At 37.7% G+C, this 23,467-nt stretch overlaps 1 protein-coding gene across 2 annotated transcripts in view; it reads right to left on the bottom strand.

Annotated features, from left to right (window-relative positions):
- Nucleotides 1-1,686: 1,686 nt before the first annotated feature.
- Nucleotides 1,687-23,467, bottom strand: part of TLE1 (TLE family member 1, transcriptional corepressor) — a 74,401-nt gene continuing 52,620 nt past the window's right edge. For both annotated transcript variants that reach the window (XM_066339653.1, XM_066339654.1), the window contains exons 10-20: nucleotides 20,342-20,395; nucleotides 18,506-18,658; nucleotides 17,543-17,687; nucleotides 16,667-16,857; nucleotides 15,145-15,221; nucleotides 7,626-7,875; nucleotides 5,667-5,914; nucleotides 3,798-3,945; nucleotides 3,258-3,408; nucleotides 2,758-2,834; nucleotides 1,687-2,596 (exon numbers count right to left, since the gene is read on the bottom strand). In XM_066339653.1, coding sequence (XP_066195750.1) covers nucleotides 2,489-2,596; nucleotides 2,758-2,834; nucleotides 3,258-3,408; nucleotides 3,798-3,945; nucleotides 5,667-5,914; nucleotides 7,626-7,875; nucleotides 15,145-15,221; nucleotides 16,667-16,857; nucleotides 17,543-17,687; nucleotides 18,506-18,658; nucleotides 20,342-20,395 — 1,602 coding nt within the window. In that variant the 3' untranslated portion in view covers nucleotides 1,687-2,488. The remainder of the gene's footprint in view (nucleotides 2,597-2,757; nucleotides 2,835-3,257; nucleotides 3,409-3,797; nucleotides 3,946-5,666; nucleotides 5,915-7,625; nucleotides 7,876-15,144; nucleotides 15,222-16,666; nucleotides 16,858-17,542; nucleotides 17,688-18,505; nucleotides 18,659-20,341; nucleotides 20,396-23,467) is intronic.

Here is a 23,467-nt window from a genome sequence, read left to right as displayed (position 1 = left end):
CTCTTTCCTTTAAAGAAACAAAAGCCTCATCAACTAATGTAGATGAAACTTCTATCTCAGGTACCAGTGTCTTGTGGACTAACATGGAGAACTATGGTTGCTTGGAATTATAATAAAAAAGAAAGTCTGACACACTGACAAATACATTGTGTGGAATGATATCATGACTTTCTGCACAATCAATTTATGAAGGGTTATGCCAAATGCACATATACCAAATATACATATTAAAGCTGGCAAAGGATTTTGTTCAGTTGAATTGGTATTACAACAAATCCCCTCTTCATCAGTTATTGTTTACGCTGACATCCAAAATGTCTTTTGTAAGGACCCCCTGCTTCTATTCTAGCACTAGCATTTGCCAGAGTGGCATTCAGACATCTCTGAATACTGAAGGCCACCCAGCACACCAAGACTATACCAAAAAGGGCTAACCAATGGAATCTTTTAGGACTGCAATTAAATTGACACCCTCCACCCACCCCACCCCATCCCCTCCCCCCAAAAAATTAATTACCTACACAATAGTTACTGGTGCACTTCTTTTTCCCATATGGTTTTCCCAGTGCCTTTTCTGTTCCTGCTCTTCTTGGTTGGTCTGTTTTTTTCATTCAATAAGCAATTATTTCCACCCACTATTTTACACAGGGCTACAAGAACTTACAAAAGTTTTAAGCTTTGCAAGTTTTACATCTTTTAGGGAATTGAATAGACAGACATGCTAGGAGTTCAGCAAATCTATCTTTTCATTAAAAATTACATCTGCAAGCAGAGTATCCTTTACTGTCTCACAAATGGAAACTCACAATGTTTTAATAACATTAAGTGAAATCTGAAACAACAAATGGAGTCAACTACTCATCCACAAGTATGGATGATGCATCCAGAAGTTTTCAGATGCATCCACTAATTTTTAGACCCAAGGCATAAAGTAGATATAATGTGGGGAAAAGAATTAATTTCTTAATTGCAATTAAGAAATATATGATACAATTGTGATTAAATTCATTCACATGCATAAATTTCTGATTCCAAAACTTGAAGATGCATAGCTTTGGTAACTGGCTGCTTATCATGTCTCTTCATGGATGTCCCACAGTGATGTGACAATGGAAAGGACTCAAAGATTGCTCAGCATGAATACATAGAGCCTACAGGCCTGTGAAACATGGGACACTCAGGAAAATTAATTCTAATTCATAGAGTGGATTAGTTAAAAATCAAAATATTCCTTTGTCAATATTCTCACAAGAAATTAAGAAGCAAGTTTAACTCAGTTTACGTTAATTCACTTCACTTGCAACCCTGCAAGTATTTAATATCTTTAAGCAATCCCCTGTAAAACTCACACTTTTGGTAATTTAGTAAAATTTACCTGAGTATCTAAGTATAGACAAGACTTTAAAAAGGAAATGGTCATTAACTACCGCTTCTCTGTAAAACATGAATGATGCAACTTATCTAGCTTATCTAATCACAGACATCCTCACATAACGAATCAAGGCTCTGATGTACTTAGTTGAAATACAGTCTCACATGAAATCTGTTCAGCTGGGGGGAAGAAAGGACAGGCAAGTCACCTCCTCTTCTAGAGAAATGACCAAATGAGTTATAATCAGGCATGTATTACTGTATCTGCTAAAGAACATATGCATGGGACATCAGAATAAATTTAAACTGCACAGCTTTATGAAATGTTCGATTTTTATATTTACACTATAATTAGTACAAAACTGCGTTTAAGTTTCTGTAGAACAAGACAATATCTACTGGACTTTATACCCTAGTATGTCAAATCAACTACTTTGAAGTATGATAAAGGAATCTAAGAATAGTTATAAAGAATAAGACACCATTTTCAAACTATACATAGTGTTTGCTTTTACTCCTAAAAAGGTACTTATATCCCCAAAAGGTTTTTAATTTTAAATAAGCAGGGCAAGCAGGAAGGGGGCAAGGGGGAAGACTGGTTGTTGGTACTAAAGCCTTTACTGTAGTAAACTAAATATATTTACAATTTATACAAATGTTTGACCTTCAACAAAAATACAAAAACATATCACAAGATGCAAAACCAGGAAACAAGTTCATCTGAGACACTGCTGCTCTACACAGGACAGAATGCAACTTGAACTGCAAGGAACAGAAAGGTGTTTATCCCCCATATTCAGGCAATGAGAAAAATTTGCATGAGGTCACAAAAAGAAAAAAATAAAAGGCTCCAAACATTCTTCAGTAGACTTGGCTTTTAAAAATTATGTCAAAAACCTAGGCTACATCTGTCCATCTCGCCTCTGTGTTCCGTCTGGTCCCATAGCCAATGCTTTGTTGTTGCATGTTGCCTTCTAGTTTGAAAAATCGGAGCAGTTGCATGGCAAGGTCTGGAACCTCAACACTTTTTGTTCCTTTAAAAAATGCAAAACCTTTCCGCTTCTACAAACAATTTTGGCCCAGTTCAACCTCTAAAAGAATATCCCCATCACATTTTTCAGTAGATAACTTCATAGACTGTAGCCTTTTTGTCTCCAGAGCCAGTGACTATGTATTTATCATCCACAGAGATGTCACAGCTAAGCACTGATGAAGATTCTTTGGACTAGAAGAAAAATAGAAATACATTACTTTATTAAAAAGAAGTCTATTTACCCTCATTTCATCATCTTATTTTAGGTAGATCACGAACGTGGAGATATCTGAATCCACTCTTGGAACTCTGCATGTTTTATTTTTTTTCATTAAAAGCAACATCATCCTCACCTGGAAGATACTGGCTCCATAAGGAGTTCTCCATGCATTAAGAAGGTTATCTTTCCCAGTACTCACAAACCATTTACCTAGAATATAAACCAGAAGGATTACAGAAACGTGGAAGAGACATCTGACCAATTTTGGGTTTTCAATTCACATAAACGAAATCTGTTAACTAATTACCCTTATTAAACCTCTTACTACTAATCAACACAGTACTTTTGCATACAATCAGTGTGGATGCTCAGCACATCAGCCGTGTGTTACATGCTAGGAAATCCCTAAACTCCTCAAACAGAAATAGCTTTTTACACATGAATCAATTCTCACAGCAGCCTCTGGACAAACAGATGGCTGTTTGTAGATAAGTGCATTTGAATTCATAAAGCAGAGATGTTTATGCATTACTTAGGAAACTGAGATGTAATAACTAATGACTATGAAATAACTAATCAGCAAAACATGAATTAAGAGCCCTGACCTCCAGATCTATGTTCAGAGCAACTTACCACAGTAAGCAAACTTGAGTGACAATACACAGCTCTCATGAAGGTGCAGTTGATACTTGTCTGGTTTATTTACATGTAGCACTTCGACATTGCTGCTCTCCATTCCCACAGCTAGCCATTCACCAGTAGGACAATAACCAAGGGAAAATATCTGAAAATTAAGCCACATTTATACCTTTTAGGGGTTTGTTTTTCCTACAGACAATTTTTTCTGCAGGTAAAATTGTTTGAGAGAGGGAGACAGAGAGAGAAGGGCAAATTCACATAGTTCTATAGCAAAAGTGCAGTTCAAAATTCAAGTAATTAAATAACCCCTGTTTTCACATATTAACTTCAAAAAATAGGAATAAGTAGTGTCAGGCTGTTAATTTTCTTCTGTAATCTAAGCACATAAGAAAAATTCATAATATTGTGTTGAGAGCAGCCAAAAGGAAGAGAGGGAACAGTCTGCCAGTTCTCCTAGGCTCAGTCTTACCTTTGATCCTAAGGGTTTCCTTCCCATCCCACACATTGCCACAGGCTGTAGGAAAATCCAGTTACCTGTGATGTGAAGTCATGCTGTTGTAGCTGTCTCCCTTCTCTCAAGTCCCAGGATCTGACAGTGTTATCCAAACCTCCTGTCCAGAGCTTGGTACCATCATTAGAAATGTCAATACAGCTGGCTCCATCTGTGTGGCCCTGGAATTGCCTGATAAAACAAACCAGATTGAATAATGATTTCCTGCCGGAGCTCAAGGTAAACACTGTTGTGGTGTTAGTTTTGGACTCTGTACATGTGTCATCTGTTCTGTGTCTGACGATGAGGAATAATCAGCCCCTCCCTCTCACTGAGCATTAAATACCAGTATTACAAAAACATTTTACAAATGCTAGAGAAATGAACTGCATCATGGCTAGCTGAATAAAGTCAAATATTTCCTAGCAGGTTTTGAAAAAAGAAAACAAATCAACAAAAACCCCAAAAAACCTAAACCCACTTGTGAGAATATTTAAGCACAGTAACTACAGTTAAAACCACTAAGCATAACTCGGATTAAATCAAAGCAGTCAGAGAACAAAACCTCTAATTTCAGAAAACAGCTTCTGTATTTTTCTTTGGCTGCAAGTCAAGAAGATAAATAACAAGCAGATATATTAATAGAAAGGGATCCAGATAGAGATCCAGATAGTTAAACACGAGCATTGCTGAGTCACAAAATTGCATTCTCTGTGGCAGGAGATTAGAAAAATCTAAACGGTGCAGATTGTTTTATAACCTTCTCATTAGCAACTCGCAGCTTTCAGCAACCAGAAGGTCATCTCACGTTTTTCTTAATCCTTTGGCAAAAGCATTCTGAGGCTCCTGCGTTTTTCATCAGCAAAGCTTTAGCAAAGTCCTATGCCTCAGTGTGAACGATGGAGGGCGGGTGGGGAGAAGACAACCAGCTTGGGAAGGAAGGGTATGAATCACCACAAGCTGCCACAGAAAGGTCACACGGCATGTTTTGTTTAGTAGCTCTGGCCTCAAAATTCCATGTGTTATCAACAGCAAAATCAGTGTGCAAGTGGTGGGAACGTACACAGCAAACATTTAAACAGCAAGACATTCATAGATGTGTACAGATGTTGCCAAGTGCACCTTTACAGGGACTAAGCACGCACATGACAAAGAGAAAACTTGATATAACTAAAATTGTATTGTTGACCCAAAGGTTCAACAGAAAGTAAAATTTGCATGCAGAATTAACATGACTCTCTGCCTGTAATTTTCAGCTAATTATGAATACCCAAGAAGTTTAATGGAAACACAGCAGACTAAGCATTTCTTTAGTTTTTGTGTTCAGAATTTTCAAGGTGTCATAGCTCAGATCCAAATTAGACTCTCTCTTCTGAAAATATTGTAAGCCACTACTACTTTGGTAAACATAAACTAAATTTATCTTATAGTAAGCTCCTGTGCTTTCCTAAAGAACTGAGAGGATCCATGCTTTCAAACACTTGTAAAATAATCTTATGACTTACAATCACAGCATCAGAACTGAAAATACTCTTTTTTACTTAACAAGGTTTAAGACCTTGTTAAAGGAAAAGAACAAACCTCAAAGTGTTCCCTAAAAGTCATGTTGAGTCCACATCAGTAACAAGCCAGCAAGAATGGTGCTTGTAGAAACCTGCAGACCAATCCCAAATAACAGAGACCGGCAGGAGCTTTTACATTGATTACAGCAGGTTATGGACCAACCCTGAAAGCACATCTTCCAAGACTAGGCTGAAGCTACCAAAACTAATTTCTGCCTAACTTGGGTGTAAACTCTCTTTGAGTAAGAGACACTATTTACTTTGCTGTCATACACTCTGCTCAGGCAGATAAATATTTATGCAGCTCCAAAGAGTAATTTCCATTAAAATTTTCTGTAAACAATGACTCACCTGACTAATGTCTGATTGTGCAGATCCCACACTGCAATGTTCCCGTCACTGCAGCAGGAAAAGCACACCTTGGAATCAGGGCTGATAGCCAGAGCATAGCAGGCAGGTGCTGAGGATGTCAGCTCTGCTTTTATTCGAGGAGTTGGAGCTGCCAGGTCCCATATGGATAATGTGCTGGCTTCTCCGCCAACTATGAGGGTGCATCCATCGGGCAGCAGTTTGCAGGAGCGGATGTAGTTATCTCTGTTCTGTACAACACAAATCACCTCAGTTACATGCCTGCCAGTAATGACCACTAATACAGTTCTGACAGCATGAAAGTTTCTAACAGTTTGGTACTTTTTCCATTACCAAAGTACTGAAGACGAACCAGCAGATCCTAAAAGATTGGAAACACCTACTCCTCATCACTAATTAGAAACTGCAGCTGCAGAAATTGAAACTGCAGACTCCTGTTGCCACATTCTACTCTGTTTCAAACGTGACAAATGGCAGGTTTTCTATCTCATTACATGAAAACAGAGCCAAAGTAAACTTGCTTTTCTGCAAATGTACTCCATCAGTGAAGGTCACCAACAACAGAAATATTAAAGCAAATGACCTTTCATTTGGCATTTAACAGCCCTATATTAAAATGTCGTTCTAGTTTCATGCCCTTCAGATTTTTGAATTTTTCTTTCAAATACTATTTTGCAATCACAGTAATAAAGTTGAAAGATTAAGGATTTTTGTGTTGGTCCTTATTTATGTTGGTCCTTTGTTGTTCAACGTGATTCTTCTTGTACACATTGATCTCTCAATTGTGATACTATTGTTGATTTGAGAGGTACTGAGGGGCAGTTAGTGACAGAAGACATTTCTACCTTTCCTTATTCCTAAGGTTGTAACCTTGCTTGACCAGCAATAGTTTTTTGCAAAGTTGATGATTAAGATCTGTAACTCAAGACATAGAAAAAAACACTGCAAGAATTAGTTAACAGCATTCCAACTATGACTTTTTTAAAAATTTGCAACAAAGAAGCAGAAAGTAGGGCAGTGAAAATGTTGACTTAACAGTCACTACTGCTCCATAACTAAAATGAAGGCACTGTATCCAGACTGATACCTCCCACAGAACAGAATATCTATTCAACTTCACTATTACTACTAGACAGTTACAAAATGATAGCAGTAAAGAAAGGAGAAAGGGTGAAAAAACCCAAAACTCCCTACCACATTTAACTGGATCAACACTGAAGCTGGAGTTTTCATTTACAATAGATACTGCTTGTGCTTGACAACATTAAGTCTTCTCAGTTAACACTGCACAAAACTCTATGCTGCTTCTAGTGAGAAGCATCTCTTATTGAGCCATTACCTTTTCTGAGTTAGCTTTTCAGCTACCTTTACTATTGCACCCAGTTCCTTTTGTACCCTGCATATATGAAAATAACCAGCCTACATATATAACTAGTGGATCATGAACAAAAATCATTGCAAAACTTAAAGTAACCTTTGGTACTGTGTCACATTATTTCACTACGTGGCTGCTATAATCTTACAAAAATGAGGCTTTTGCTCCTTGTGTGAGTGAAAGACCAAGGAAGGTTCTCTGCAGCGCTGCAGAAAACAATCTACATTCCTTTCAAACTCATGCCCCAAAATCATCAGTATAACTAAAAAGGGGGAAAAAAAATCACATTTTATTCAAAACATGACGTACACATTCTGTCCAGAAATCTAATCTAATCTGTTATTTGACCCTTAGTGGTAACTATCACTAAACAAACTAGCACTATTCTCTGTAACACCACTATGTATGAAAAAAAAAAAAAAAAAAAAGGACACCAAGAAACAGATCTGCCTGCTATTTCCTCCTAATATGAGCAAAATCTAAACAATGACAGTTGTTTGTTTTTTTTTTTCTCTCAAGTGTTCAAGGAGAAGCTACCCTTGTGCATAAATTCTTCTTTCCCCTACCAGGCAGTCCAGCTGAGAGACAGGACTCTTGTTGCCAGGCTGACTGATGTCCCAGACCTTGACACAGCCCTTCCCACCCGTGTACACGTGTCTCGTGGGGTTGCTGATGGTAACTGCACACACAACTTCCCCGTGGTTCAGGGTGTTGATCTGACGGGCATGGCGAGGGATTCCTGGACCGATGAGGGCATCAGGAGGGAAGGGAACTGGCTGCATCTGACCATCTGCAGTAACATGAAAGGAGTAGGCTCTTTTGGGGAAGAGAAAGAGAGAAGACAAAACAATTTTAAAAATCAGCCTTTACACAACTGCAATGCAAAAAAACCACAGTATTCTTAATTTTACTTCTTTGCCAATCATCTCACAAAAACCAGAGCTACAGTGCCAAGTAATACAGGCATATGAAACCTCAGAAGGATGGAATGATTCCCAATAGAAATTTTCAGTATGCCTCAGCTGAAGTATTTGTGTAATGAGGAAGCAAGTTAAATTCCACACTTAACTCTACAGACCAAGGTCATGGCTGCTGTCCCTCAGCCACTTAGGTAACGGAAAGACCTTTCAGCTCCTGGTTTCTAGGTAGCAGATCCAAGTCTTATCACCACAAGTCCTACAGCAGCAGTCCCTCACCAGGCACTACTCCCATCCTTCCATGAGGCTTGCACCTGTTGCCTTGCAGTACCACAAGCCAAAGTTTTGCTTGACTCCTGCATCTCATCTTTAACATCACCAGTGGCTCATATACTCCTCCTTCTAGCTGTAAGTAGTGCTTTAAACAGAAAATAGAAACACCAAGTGGTTGCACACAGATTTCATCAGAAAGCTGATATCATCTTCTCATAATTATGTTTTCTTGAGTAAGTTCATTGAAGAACCTTAAAGGGTCAGTTTTCCAGGTACTTTTGGCACTTCAGAAATACCTTTTATTTGTATTCATTGCATGATATCAAGTTTATTGAAACTGATAGTTGAGGAAGTGACGTCTTAGCACTGAATAAAAAGTCTCTTTAGGGAAAGTACATGAAATTACTTTTTCATGGTCACTGAAAAGTTTGAAGCCAGCTCTATTCAAGGACAAGGGCACAAATGCCAACTGAAAAAGGTTTCAGGTGCAAGGGGGGTTGTTTGTTTATTTAAACTAGTAATGAAAATACTACTGTAAAAGGCTGGTTTTGTTATACTAGTGAGCTCCTTTTCTGCTACTTCTGTTGTAAGTGGACCCATAGCTCATGCTTTTGCTACTGCTGTTACATCAACAGCATCCTTCAAGAGGCCAAAGTGGATAAAAAATGGTGAGAGTATTTTTCTTCACAAATAAACTGCCATCTCCCTACTGAAACACTCTTTTTTCTAATATATTCTTTTGTTCAGAACTTCCTTTTCTTTTCGAAATCTAAATCACTGTACCTCAACTATTAGTATCATATCCATCTTCCAAGAACAAAAATAGATATTTCTATTAAATCTTCTGAATAATAAGCTAGTATTTTCAAGGTCGTATTCCCAAGTATCATACAGTTTGAAATGAAGGAACAAGGAAGATGGCTGGTTCCATCTGATGTCTGATGAACAGACATCACAGAGCAACTGAATCTGCACTGCTCCTGGGCATAAGATATTCCTCTGAAAAAGCATGACGGGAGATGAAAGAACTGTACAGCTCTTTCATACAGAAAGACTGAAAACAGTCAACCCATACAATATCACGTTTTTTTCTTAAGTGAAGGGTAAAAACTGGTTAACAGCAACTGCTCTTAAACAGAGGAGAAACTGAAAGTGCATATCTATGCAAGTCCTGTCTCATTCATGTTTCATGGTTGGACATATAAGCAGAAAGCTTGTTCAGAGAGTACACAGACATAGAGCAGGAGCAAGTGCAAAAGATGACATCTTTTTCGTTCACAAATGTCAGGAATGGGAAAAGTAAGATAAAGGAATGCAACGTTCACTCCCACATGTACACAAGGCACACAGGCTTGTATTTTGTATTATCAATATCAGTAATATCCATATCAAAAAAACATCAAATGTATTTGATATGGGATCCTTTCTGGCTTTTTGTATGAATAATTACAGTAATGACAAAGGCTTAACTAAAAACCCATTCCTCTCTGTGAACAAGAATAGAGACAGGATTGTCCCAAAGTAGCTATTCACTAAACAGATCAGACACAGGATGGGAGAGGAAGCAGAACAGGAGTGGCAACAAGACTGCTTGAGGTTGAACTGCTCATGCTCATCTACAGAATCCAACAAATAAGTCATAGCATTTAAGACACTGAAAAACTTAGACCCATCCTGGGATCCAGATCAAAGTCAGTTGCAGAGTATTTGTCAGCAGTAAGAGTACACAGAACTGTACAACTTTGAAGCTTCAGGCCGCTCTTGTTTTTATCACGGACAGAAGCATAACATTAAGCATGTATTAGGCAATTTTTTCCAGCATGTCCAAGATGAATAATTTACTTGATCATGACTTTTTTTATTTTATTTGAAGGTTGCAGCTTAAATGTTCTGCTCAATTCAAAATACCTAAATAATTAGTGGTTTGAAATGCTTAGGTACACACACAGAGCTTCTCAGTTCTTGCTGAGATGGCGTGTGAATAGGGTGACAATAGAAATATTTCTCAAGCATTTCCTGTTTACTGTAGAATTGTAATGACTCTTATGCTTTGAAACATCAGAGGCCTACCCAGTGTATTTTTAATCATGTAGAATTTTACCAGTATGTCTATGTTTAAAGTGGGGCTATACTAATCATAGAAGCAGACACGCTTTTTTAGCATTTGCTTCTAAGACTGGTTGATCAGCACGCAGGATGACTGAGTTTGATGGCTAACAAACAGAACCCCAGTGACAGTTTCTTACAAGCCAAGACAGCTTTTTCAACAGTGCAAGTTATCTGCAATCCACTGTAGAAAGAAATGGCTACAGTTTGCCAAATTCCTCTGCCAAGACAAGCACTTAAAACAGTACATGTTCCTGCTTGCTTGTGGCATGTGGCAAGTAATGCTAACATCACCACTGCCAGCATACTTACAGTATGGTAATAAAGTGACTTGTATCTGCTAGATATTATGGTACAACTTTAATGACAATACCTTTTAACCTTGAAAAGGCTTACATCCTTTTGCCAGACTGACACTCCTGACACTCCCTGGACAAGTGTCTGTCGGCAGAAGAATGCAGGACCGGACACAGCAGTGCAAATGACTGTTTGCAGCTCAGCTGCTGCAGCCCTTGGCTTCCTCTTCTTCAGGTCACCATGAGAGAGATCCTGCTGCTTCTGGGAAGGACTGTACTTACAGTTCTACACCTATAGAAGACTCAGTTTTTAATGAACTAGACATACTCACAGGCCTCAGTTCTCAAAAATGACAAAAATTTTCATTATCTAACCTCAAAAGAGTCAACAGCTAGCAAAATCTGGGAAATTATTGAGTTCCATAAAGCTCAGGATTTCTTAACAGGCATCACTCAACCACCCATTTTTCTCTTAGAACTGACCATGTATGCCAGAAACTGCTGTTTAGTCTCACGACTAAACGTGATGGTATCATTAATTGCTCCCCACCATCTGTGCTAAACCGACACACTAGCAGAGTTTTCTGTCTCACTCAGAGCATTATGTCTGTATAAAAGATGGCTATCCTGTCGTGGATTCCACAATTACCCCTCTTTGGTCAAAGGAGAGTCCTTCCTTGTGTTGGGCTAACAACAAACAAAGAAAATTATCTTATAAAATGCAATTAAAATTTAATATAAAATAAGCTATGTACATATCAAGTAATACATAAATATACACTTTTAATTAACTAAATATTATGACAAGAACAATAACAAGACAAATTTCTGTGCCTTTTACTTAGAAGAGTTCTAAGAAATAGTATACTGTCACTTATATTATTTCTGAATAATGGAAATCTTCTGAATTAACTGCATACAGAGACTTCTCTCAAGTGTGTCAAAGCAGTAAGTACTGAGAACCTGCACAGTTCCTATGCACAGCAACATGGAACTAAATTATGCTAACACAAACCAGTTTTTAAGCTTAACTCTCCAATTTCCAAATTAGTATACAGCAAGTATCATCTGACATGCTGAGGAGAGTTCAGGATAATTAATTCACTACCCAAGAATATAGCAGATTGATGTACCAATGCACATAATTCCTGCCTACTATAGTACCATGCCTTTAAAAAAAAATCCCTCAAAAACTTCCACTTTATCCCTTCAATTCAAGCAGACTTCTTTAACTAGCACAACAATACCTCAAACAGCTAAACACAAAAGCAAAAAGTTCCTTCCTTTCATGACTGCATTTTCCTTTCAGCTTTTCTTTGCACTGCAGCTCATTTTTAATAGTAATTATTGCAAGAAACAGTGAATGTCTGAGTGTGTTGTTTCATCATATAGAAAAAAGGGCCAAGAAATAAGGATAGAGGTATTTGTAGAGAAATGACTGAATTTTCATCTTCATATATGTCACCAACTAACTCTATTAAGAAATAAATGGCAGGGATGCCCACAGCAATTAATCTCCTATAGTACAGTAAAATGAGCCTTTCTTTACAATATCTCTCATTGTGCATTCACTGTAAAAGTATGAAGATCTGAAGAACAGAACTGAAATCAAGCAATTCCAAAAGAGACTTATCCAAGATCACAATGATAGTCAGCTTATAAGTAGAAGAAGAAAGATTTAACGTTTATTATCTAAAGTTTCCCTTTCCAACTCAAATGAGAAACACATACTTTCAGCTCTTTTCACTGTCCAGGAAAGCACGCCGAGAAATATATTTGTCCTCAAAACTACCATTAATTCAGAAGTTTAGACACCAGGGACATAAATTTACTGTGGACATAAATTTACCACTAATCTTGAAACTCTACTTAGTCCACAATCCAAGTACTAGAAGGCACGGTTCAAATAAACCAGAAATTCATAAGAACGTTAATTTAGCAAATACAGAATACTAAAAGCCAAGTACTTGTTAGAAAGACTATGCAAAGCAAATAAAAAAATTATTAGAGCAACTCACCAAAACCTTATAGTGCAAGGCATATTTAAATGCACACACATGAGTGGGGATTCAATAGTTAAATCCAAAAATTCTCTGTACCACTTGCAACAAGACTCACTAAAGTTTCACATCTAATAAATTCCATGTGTCACTGTATCTGCACTCAAGAAAAAGGCTGACTTTGAAAATAAACAAGGCCTACTCCATCAGTTTGCATGATTATATCTGCTCTGTACAGAAAATACAGGAGAAAAACCTGAAGTGAGAGAGATACTCGTAACAGCTGCAGGCAGCAGACAGCATCTAGCTAATCAAGACTAAAACATGAAATTGTTCTATAGCTGTCAATGGAAAGACAATTGCATGAGTTTATGGAATTTTAGGCTTGCTTCACTAAGATAAGCAAAGAAGTAATTTTAGAAGAAATGTACAAGTAACATGACCACAACATCACCCCCCGCCTCACAAAAAAATTTACAGAACACATTAAATGGAGACCAGAGAGTATGTATCAAAGTATGCAGTACCTGAAGCAGTGTGAATTAAGTGGTAAAAACATTTAAAAAACCAAAGCAGCGCCCACACAGCTTCCCCCAACAGAAATTTAGCTAAATTACCAGGATTCAAAGTAGAGCAGTATACATATGCTGTCATTTTGTCTTGAGCAGTGTAACAACTAGAACTCAGCCACAGAAAATTTCTGATTGAACAAAAACAGGTTTCACTAAATTACAATATAAAATATTGCAAGTCATTAATAATGAAATATGTTATTGAAAGCTTATGAATACAGTTGTTTAGAAGTAAAAAACTTAGAGCCACTTTACAATTATGCAAGTTCCAAAAGTATTTCCCTAAAGCATGCCAAATTCTATGAAAGTCAGCAAGAATGTGTCTGAGTTTTGAGCACAAAGCCAGATCCTTAGTGCACTAAATTTAAATATGCCACATTTGATACACAACACCAACTCATTGAGCACTCACTTCACTAATCTTGTCAACACGCTACCAACTTTTAAGTACAACCAAGATTTAACAGGTTTCTCACACTGTCAACAGATACCTAAGCCTGTTCCCAGGAGCATGGTGGATAACCACAAAAACACATTCAGGATGGGTTTCCAAACTAAGTCGGCATGCCACTTTCCTATTGTTAAAGGAAAAGATTAGAAGAAAATACACACTTTGTTGCCTGCAATCTGGTAGCCTTTCAAGGATGTTTGCAAGACTGACATGACTAGTTACTAACAGGAGTCCAAAATCAAAGCAAACAGATATAACTGAGTAGAAAACTTTCACCACAGCCTGTCTGACAACTTAACATCCTAAAAGTAATAGTTTCTAAATGTTTCCTGAAACTGCAAAAAGAAAAATTACATTTAGACTGGCAAATTGACATTCTGTAACATGAACATCCTGCACAGAAAATGCAACATGATAAATAAGTTTCAAAATTCTGTAAGTAGCTAGGTAGAGAAAAACTACTCTAATTACAAGGTCCTGTTGAAAGAGAAGTCAGGACTGACTGCCAAGTGTGAACAAAGAACAGGTTCTAACAGACTGCTGAAAAAACTGTTAAAGAGTTCTCTCTGCCCTATTGTCTCCGGAGAAACAGCTGAGTTAAATTTGCTCTGTTAGCAACACAAACTACTTTAGTTTTCTAATTCTGCATAGACTACTTGTCCAGAAATACCCACACATTACTTGCATATTTTCAGAGGTCATACACGCTCACCAGTCTACTTGCACTGGTTAAGTTCATGGTCAATAGTCTACTAAAGCCAAATTACTGAAATATTTACTGTATGCTGCTGAATTTATTTTATTGAAACATCAGTAAGTCACAGAATCATATAAGTATTTTATTTAATAACTGCTTCACCAATAACCAAAACTTTTAAATGAAAAGAACTTACTGTGGAAACTTTTCTACATCTATGCACCACCTGCTCCACAACTGCATCATCATCCTTTTGCTCTCCAGCTGCACTCACATTAAAGTTCTAAATAGCTTGCTATATTATGCAAGGTGTGTGTAATCTGTTGCTAAAGTAACAGTTCCAGATACCCACTGTCATCACTTGCAGACTTCCATGCCTGATAAAATAAGTGCCAGACAAGGAAATCTGCAAGCTTGCACTACACGTTTATCCTCAGTGTAGTGCAAATTCTAGTTCAAATATATTGTTATCTAACACATTTTACCACTATTTAGAGTTTAGTTTGTAGTCCCCTTAACTTCCTCCAGGAAAAAAGAAATTTAAAACACCTTAAAGTAAAACCTTTAACAACTTTTCCTTGGAAACAGGTATATAGACACCTGTTTTGGGATATGACAACTACTATTTGAGAGTTTTTATGCTGTAGGTTCTACTTGGAGAGGTCTAAAACACCCTCTTAAAAACAACCAGACACTATCCCTGTTCACTGACAAATATGACTTCATTTCCTCTAAATATTGCAGACATTACCAAAATGTCAAAAGTTACTTACGGTTTTCCCCCAGGAATCCCTGCTAGGTTTGGAGGGATTCCAGGTACTCTCATGTGAGGAGGAGGATCAAACCCAACCTGACAACAAAAAGTGAATTAATCTCACGCTTGGAATTTCTCATCCATTTCTCAGCAAGTTTCTTTTCTCCACTCCCAACATATTATGCATTTAACCAAAAGGTGGCTTTTACCCACAGTATCAGATAACTGCATGACCCTCCACTGGGAGGCAAAATCCAGACCTTTTCCCTGAGCATACTTCTGATAGAAGCACTCATATGAAAGCAGAAAATAATTTATCATGTATTCACACAACTGAACATAACTCAGCAGTCCCGGTTAGCAGGGAGAGTCCTGTGTTAGCCCTGGAATTAGAATCCCCGTCAGCACCAAGCCATGCCAGTGCTTTTACTTCTGAGAGAGCTGGCAGGTACTCAGGCTGACAAAGGGTGGTGCTGGAAAGTAGTTCTGGGCCCCAGCTAGGATCTCACTGCCTCCACAGCCTTCTGTGTGGGCACAGAAGCTGAGATCTCTCACAGAGACATGTCGTGGGGTGCAAACAAGCTTGTCCACAGCTTAAAAAAATGAAATTCTTTTTACATGCTGCGATTCTACTGAATTTTTATATCTTGAGTAAATATGTTTATCAAATAATCCAAGCAGAAATTCTGGACAGAAAAACCTTAGTTTTTCTTCTGAACATTATACCAGAATAAGCATTTTTATTGCATTAAATGGAGGGTGTAGGCTATTTAAAATTTGTGCATTTTCACATAAAAGTCCTATTTGCTAGTTTGAAAAAAAAATGGTCATACTAACAGTGATGAAAGGTTGACAAGCATAAATCAAATTTTGCAAATTTACAAGTAGGTAAGTTTGTCTATGCAGAAAGCTGCCATCAAGCTCATGTTTGCAGAATCAGACCCCTAAGTCACTTTGTGTGACAAGCTACTGTAACTACCAGGGTTCCATTTACACCCACAACAGCAACTATTCTTAAGACACCTGATCTCAGAGCTCCTAAACAGGTGCTGACCAACTTCTCAGGTTGATTTTCACCAAGAAAACAACAAAATACAGGGACAGAGACCCAGATAAAAAGACTTCTACATGCTTCAAGATTAATTTGTTATGTTTATATGGAACACCAGTGTGGTTCAGGAACAAAAAAGCAGATGTCCACAGCTACAATGAAAGAAAGACTTAATGTCTACCAAAACTACTTTTTCATATACAGCAGCACAAAATAATTTTTTGGCATTTGTTCATCAGTTATAGAACTGATGAATGTGAAGGACAAAAAGCAAACATACATTAATACACTGAAATTCTTTGTTTTCAAGGTGCAAATTTGCTTCTTCAGCCACACAGCAAAGTGAAGCATGCAGTGAAGCACGCAGTGAAGCTGTCAAGCCCCTGGCACTGTTATGAGTTGGGAATTCTGCAGTGCTAAATGAAGCGTGGAGCTTTTCTCAGTGAACCACAACTCACAGGACTGCGATTGCATTCAGCGTATGGCCTACCATAGGAGATCTTCCATAGGCAACCACGGCAGCTGCAGCAGCAGCAGCACTCATCTGGGGTGACATATTGTGCAGACTGGCATAGGCTGCTCCTGGGCTGGTTAACTCTCCATTCATGCCAGCATGAGGTACCATTCCAAACGGAGCAGGGTATGGTCCTGGTACTGCCAATGGTGTCCGCAAACCTGCAGCTACAGAATAATGAAATTAAGTGGGTTTATTTATGTATCCCTGCATACAGTAAAAAAGTCCTTTTTTTCCTCCCCTCAAACACCTCACCTTCCCCTCTCACACACTGTCAAGAAACATTGCCATAATCTGTCACCAGCTCTTTTCAGTACAAATAACATCTACTGAAGTCTGAACTTGATGATTACTTCTAGTAATCTCTTCTGGCATTACCTATTTCCATTCCTGTAATATTCCCCTGTTTACATTAATTTTTTCTTTCCAAATTAAGCAGTAAGGCTGACAGACATGGTTTACACAGCTCATGTCTGAAGCAACTGTGTGCACCAGTCTGAATAGCAAAAGTAAACTTCCCCAGGCATTTGTCAAGCTGTGCACTGCAGCAAATACTAGTAGATTCAGACAAAGACTGTAGAAAAGATTGCATGCAGAATATGTACCAGAAACTTCTGAGAAGTCTTTCTATATTGCAATCAGTCTCTGGATTATTTGGAAAAAAAGATAAAGACAAAAGTAAACAAAGACTGACAGACAGAAAGATATTCAAACTCCTGATAATCCAAACATCTACTTCTAATCAAGCCCTCTCTTGATATCAAGAACAAAGCAATATATTTAGTTAACAGCCACATGTGTAAAAAAAGATTAATTTTGGAACTATAAAAACACATGAGGTAATGTATTTACCAGCTTGGTTAACCAGAGGGTCCATTGTTGGAGGTTTGCCGAGGCCTGGACGGAGTCCTGGAGTTGCACTAGTGCCTGGGGTTGGCACATCACCTCGAGGAGTTGGTGTGCTGGATTTCAGAACAGGCGTGCTGGCTTTTTCATGCTGGTATCATTAAACAAATTAAATGAGTATTATTTTTAATCCAGGCCATATTATACAATTTATCACAACAGCAGCTGGGATGCTGGGCACCTACTACCTAGTCCCTCAGCCAATTTTCATAAATCCACACAATGCTGACAACATTAACTTGTGAGAGAGAAATGTTGACCTTTTTGACTGCTGCCAAAATTAAAATAAGAAATGTAGAAAGTTATTTTTTCCTCTTCTACTGACATAAAAAAAGGAAGGTCTGAGCTCATTTTTTTCTTCAGGAAAATACAGTATGCATTACCAAACTATTTTAGTTTGAAATCATTGATATCTCAATTATTACTGGACACAGAAAATCCAACTACAAAAACAAAGTACCACAATAGTTGATAGCATCAAAAAGACATGGCACAAAAATTACAGAGAATCAGATCAAACTATTAGTGATCCTACAAGAAAAAGTCTACAAGAAATAACACCTTATTTAGAAATGTTTAACAAAAGCCTGAAGAATTTCTTAGTGATTGGATACAGGCCATGTTAACCCTAAGATATTGCTCCCAAAAAATCTCAAACCAATGCTTAAAGCAACTCTAGATCCTTGCAAAAAATTTGCAACTGCTTTGACAGAAATGTAGGAAAAACAAGAAATCAAAACAAGGCAGAAAATACTACTGAGGAGGAAGGTTCAATAATAATTTCAAGATCTGGAAATACAGTGGTCAATTTCAGCCTCAAACGTGTCATGCCAGGTAATCTGTGACACAAGTAGTTGCAGAAGAGTTAAGAGTTAGATTTTACAAGAAAGACCACAGACTGCTACCTACCAGACCCATTTCTTTGGATTTGAGGGAAGTGGAACTTCCTGAAGAGGCTGTAGATGCTGGACTGCTGGAGGCATCCTTCTTCAGCAGGCGGGTTTTATCTATACCATTTTCACGTGGTGAATGGGTGGGACTTGCCCTTGGGGAAGAAGGATCCTGAAACAATCGGAAGGGAAGAACAGTGTAGAACCGTGTCATAAACTGGTACACAAACACCACTAAGGAGTCTATGGGGTGTAAAAAAAAAAAAAAAAAAACACAAAAAAACCCCAAAAAAACCCCCCAAAAAACCCAAAAAACAAAGGCAAAAGCTAGGAGAACTTAATCAGTAAGTGCAAAAGATGTTCTCATAATCTTTATAGAAAAAGAAAGCTGAAATTCTTTCATCAGCCTAGAGAAGTCAGTAAAGTCATTATTATTAAAATGATTAAAATATTAAAATAATAAGCATTATTATTAAAATAATAAGCAATCTGTTTTTATTTTACACTACATTTAATCATAATATTGTTTTCAAGCACAGAGCTTGCAAAGTATACCTAAGCATAATGAAAAACAAGTGCAGAAAATGTGGTAAGAGAGCAAAGAAAACCAACAGAAACAGCAGTAACTTGACACTGTTTTTATCATGTATGTTCTCCATTCTCTGCTTGTTGCAGTAAATATTTCAATAACCTTTTTTAAGTGATAAAGACCCTGCTCATCTCTACCTTCGGAAGAACACATAGATGCATGCCTTCACAGATTCCACAGAATATTTTGAGCTGGAACAGACCCACAAGGATCATCAAGCCCAACTCTTAAGTGAAATGGCCCATACAGGGATCTTTATATGCCACAATAACTGTCACATTTTTGCTAAACACAATCTGTAATTGCCTTGCCACTTATATCTACAGGAAAACTGAAATCACCTCTCAGGTGATTATTTTTCTTTGTTCCAGAGACACTCTGCATTTTCTTTAACTTGAAATAGCCAGCACCATGAGTTACAATGCTATCAGAGCAGGTTCTCCATGCTCCTTTGGCTCATAAGAATACAACCAGGGAGAAATCACACCTCACAAAAGGGCAGTAAGTCTACTGACTGATTATTAAGCAGTTTCATTGTGAGCCAACCTTCTGAAAAGATTACTAAAATCACTAGTTGGACATCGATTTTTCTACTTGGTTGGCATCATTTAAACACCTGGAGCTACTGAGGGCACTTCTCTACCAGCTTCTCTCCCTGTGCTTTTCACAGACTGGAAGAACCTCACTACTATATTCAGGCTTCCTAAATCTGTGTGTCATATGAAATAAAAGATGAAGAAAAGGGAGGACCCATGCCTTTACCGTGATGCCATTACCAAATATCAGCCCTGGAGAAAAAGTGTCTATAATCTCTGGAAAATCTTCTAAACTAACTTCATTTCACAAAACATTTCTGGAAAATGTCTTTAATGTAGGAGATTAAAATATAAGCAATTTTAAGGTAATTTTTAAAATAACAATCTTACTATGAAATACAACATTAGATAATGTCTTCGTTTTTAATTCGAAGACAGTAGTTTGGAAACCTCAGCCTTCCACATGTATTTCACCACAACTCTCTGCATTACAGAGCAGCTGTGAAGTGTCAGAACATTTACTGCAGAAGGAAGAGATCTGGACAAAGCAGCAGAAGGAAAAACTGAGAAGGCAACCAGATAAAGCTCAGAGGAAAACACAGACTGATAAAAAGGAGAAGCTGTGAATATTTTAACATATCCACACAGAAGATTATTTTTCTAACAACTACATGTACTTTTCCTTTCACCTTTGGGCAAATGTCAAGACTACAAAAATGTAAAAAGTTACCTCATTGGATACATCTACAACCAAGTTATCGTCACTCTTGTCCCCATCACTGTCCTATTAAAAATAAATAAATAAATAAATATAGTGTTCATTTCAATTGGAACAATAAGAACCCAGACAGAAAGATCACGCATCTACTCGGACACTTTTTGTCCTAAACAAAAAGCAAACAGCCTTTCATTAAGTTATTAGCAGTAGGGAGAACAATTAAAACAGAAACAGAACACCTTATTTCTGCTGCAATAGTAAAACTCAAGTAAGGTAGAACTAGTTGAAAGATGGGGATCTCACCATGGTGATGGTCCAAAACCCCTCCTTATTACCATCATAAGCAGTGTTATCACTAGTCCTAAAAGAGAGGTGTATGTACTCTGTTCATACACTAATCTTACATTAATTTAGAGAAAGTACTGCTTGTGCATACCTGGAAAAACACCAAAAAACAGATCTCAAGAAAATGGAACTTTTTGGCGTGCTTGATGAATTATCTTCCTTAAAGTGATAGCACCATTTTCCCTGTCTTTTCAGAAAGGCAAGTTTTGAAATCTAAAGTTCTGGGAAGAAAAAACTTAAGAAACGCCAAGGCATTTCAACATTTCTGTCCAAGGAAACCAAAATACTTGCATGTTCCTAAACAGAGATGATCTACTGCACCTTGTCAAGCTGCATTTTGACTGTTCCACTTAGAGGTTCACCTGAGCTACTCTATTAATGATGCCTGTTACTGTCATGCCTCCTAGTGCCTCTCATTAATAGAGGCCAGGATGCCCCAATAGACACATTCTGATACACAGAAATCTAGAGATTTTCACAGTACCACAGAGTGTTTCAATCAGAAGGCGACTCCTGGCTCAAAATCAAAGAAATTAAGTGAATGTTAAAACTTGAAATTTTTGCGGGAATAAGCTTGACATTTCCAAAAAAAGTACTCTTAGTTAAAAAGCTTGTATGCAAACAAACCAGACATACAAGATTGCTAAACTGTGCTCCATTTCTTGCTTTCAAAGTATCTGAGCTTCCACACGTAACACTAAATCCTTTCTCTCACTTCAGGCCACAATGCTTTAAAAAAAAGGAAACAAAACCAAGCCACCTAAAACTAACCAAATAAGAAAGCCCAAAACAACCAAGAAACAACAACAAAAAAAGTCCCAACCCAAAACCCAAAAATCCAACTGAAAAAAAAGCCCTAACAAACAGGTAGTTTCAGCCCTTCCCTTCTGTTAACAGCTGAATCCTGCTCCAAGAAATACCACAAACATATTAGGTATACAAGAGTACCACTGGACACAGAATGGTCACTCTATTTGCTACTCAGGAAGCTATCCAATCAACAGGTGCAAACAAAGGACCACCTCTTGAGAAGTATGAACGTGGGAGAACGTGGGAGAACGTGGGAGAACGTGGGAGAACGTGGGAGAACGTGGGAGAACGTGGGAGAACGTGGGAGAACGTGGGAGAACGTGGGAGAACGTGGGAGAACGTGGGAGAACGTGGGAGAACGTGGGAGAACGTGGGAGAACGTGGGAGAACGTGGGAGACTTGTTTGCCAGAAATGCTCCTCTGGAGAAGGGCAAAATCAGTTGCAAAGCAATGTTTAAGTGAACCCCACTGACTCTATCATCTTAATGAATAGAAATTTCCTTGGATTATCAAAGGCATCTCCTGTAAATTCTAGTATCAGAAGATTTGCCTCACTAATAAAGTCAAACACTGAAGCTACATAGGTACTAATATGAAAATCAGTCAAAAGTTAAAAAGGGGAAAAAAATTCACTTTTCATTCTTATTCCAAAAGCTACAGGTCCTACAGCTCATTTATGCCCCCTTTGACAAAAGCAGATTTCATTGTCCCTACAAGGGGTTTATCTAAAATGAGCTCAAAATCAGCAGCTTTGTATTTGCTTAATTGGTCAACCTTAAAAAGAAAAAAATATCTTTGAGATTAGAATAAATGTGGAGCTTTCAAATATCCTTGCTTTACTCCATTTTTTAATTTGATGCCACCTTTAGCTATAAAATCCATTTCAAACAAACAGTGGGCAGAAACACATTTAAAAGGTGGATTAAAAACTGCTTTTATTGTGCAATAGCATCCTTTATGGTAGAAACCCAAGAAAAACAGTAAGTTAAGCTTTTTCTTTCATTTTATATAAAGAATAACTTAAGAATGCCTAATCTCCAAATATTTAAAATGAAAAATGCCAACAGAGTATCCAACCCTTAAAGTTGAGAGACTGACATTGGGAAGTTTGCCAAACCCTTCTGTAATCAAAACATTATTATTAGAAAGTGGCAGAAATACAACTTATAAAACCATTAGCAGCACTAAAATATCTAACAGCTGCTCAAAGATATTGTCCAAGTAGAGAGAAATTAATATTATCCTAACAAATACTGAGAAAATAAAATGGCACCTAATTTTCTCCTAGGTTTCAGTAACCTAGAACTAATTAGTGATGTGAATCACATAAAACGAACAATTTGCCACATTATTGCTATGTCAAAGTACAGTATGTTCTATTAGCTTTAAATTTTGCTTTTCAGTACTCTCTCACACCAGTCCTAGTCTCCTGCGCAAGTGCTATCCTGTGTTTTGGCTGAGCATATAGACTTGAAGTCAAAAGCCTATGTGAACCTTCTGATGTTCATAGTGCTGTACTGAAGTGTCTCTTTGAAACCAAGCAACAAGCAAGCTAGTCAAAAATGCAGAACACAAAACTCTGAACTTTCACTATTTCAATTTGCTTTCTGCTGAAATCCCCATATCAGCCAAAAGTAAACTTCAGTAAGTTGGTACAGCCTGACAGCATATGCACTTTGTAATGGTAATTATGACTCAGTACAGTAATAGCTACTTATAATTAAAATTTTCCAAACCCCTCTCAATAACAAAATCCTCCATTTCAAACAAACCTGCAGTTTCTCGAGCAGAAAGAATGTCACTCAAACTCTGAAAAATGCCCCAGAGCACATGTGTATCCCAAACAGCTACTCCTATTGACGACTATTACTTCACAATATCCCAAACTACTGAGTCACTGCTCTCCCACAGTCTGAATCTTGTGACTCTCTGGCACGTATATTCATGGAAGTTGCCTTGTTCTTCACAGCTTTTTTACTCCTC

The sequence above is a fragment of the Sylvia atricapilla genome, chromosome Z (assembly GCF_009819655.1).
Source record: "Sylvia atricapilla isolate bSylAtr1 chromosome Z, bSylAtr1.pri, whole genome shotgun sequence".
In the NCBI taxonomy this organism is placed as follows: domain Eukaryota; kingdom Metazoa; phylum Chordata; class Aves; order Passeriformes; family Sylviidae; genus Sylvia; species Sylvia atricapilla.
The sequence above is the reverse complement of the archived record's forward strand: the minus strand, read 5'-3'. Positions and strand labels throughout refer to the sequence as shown.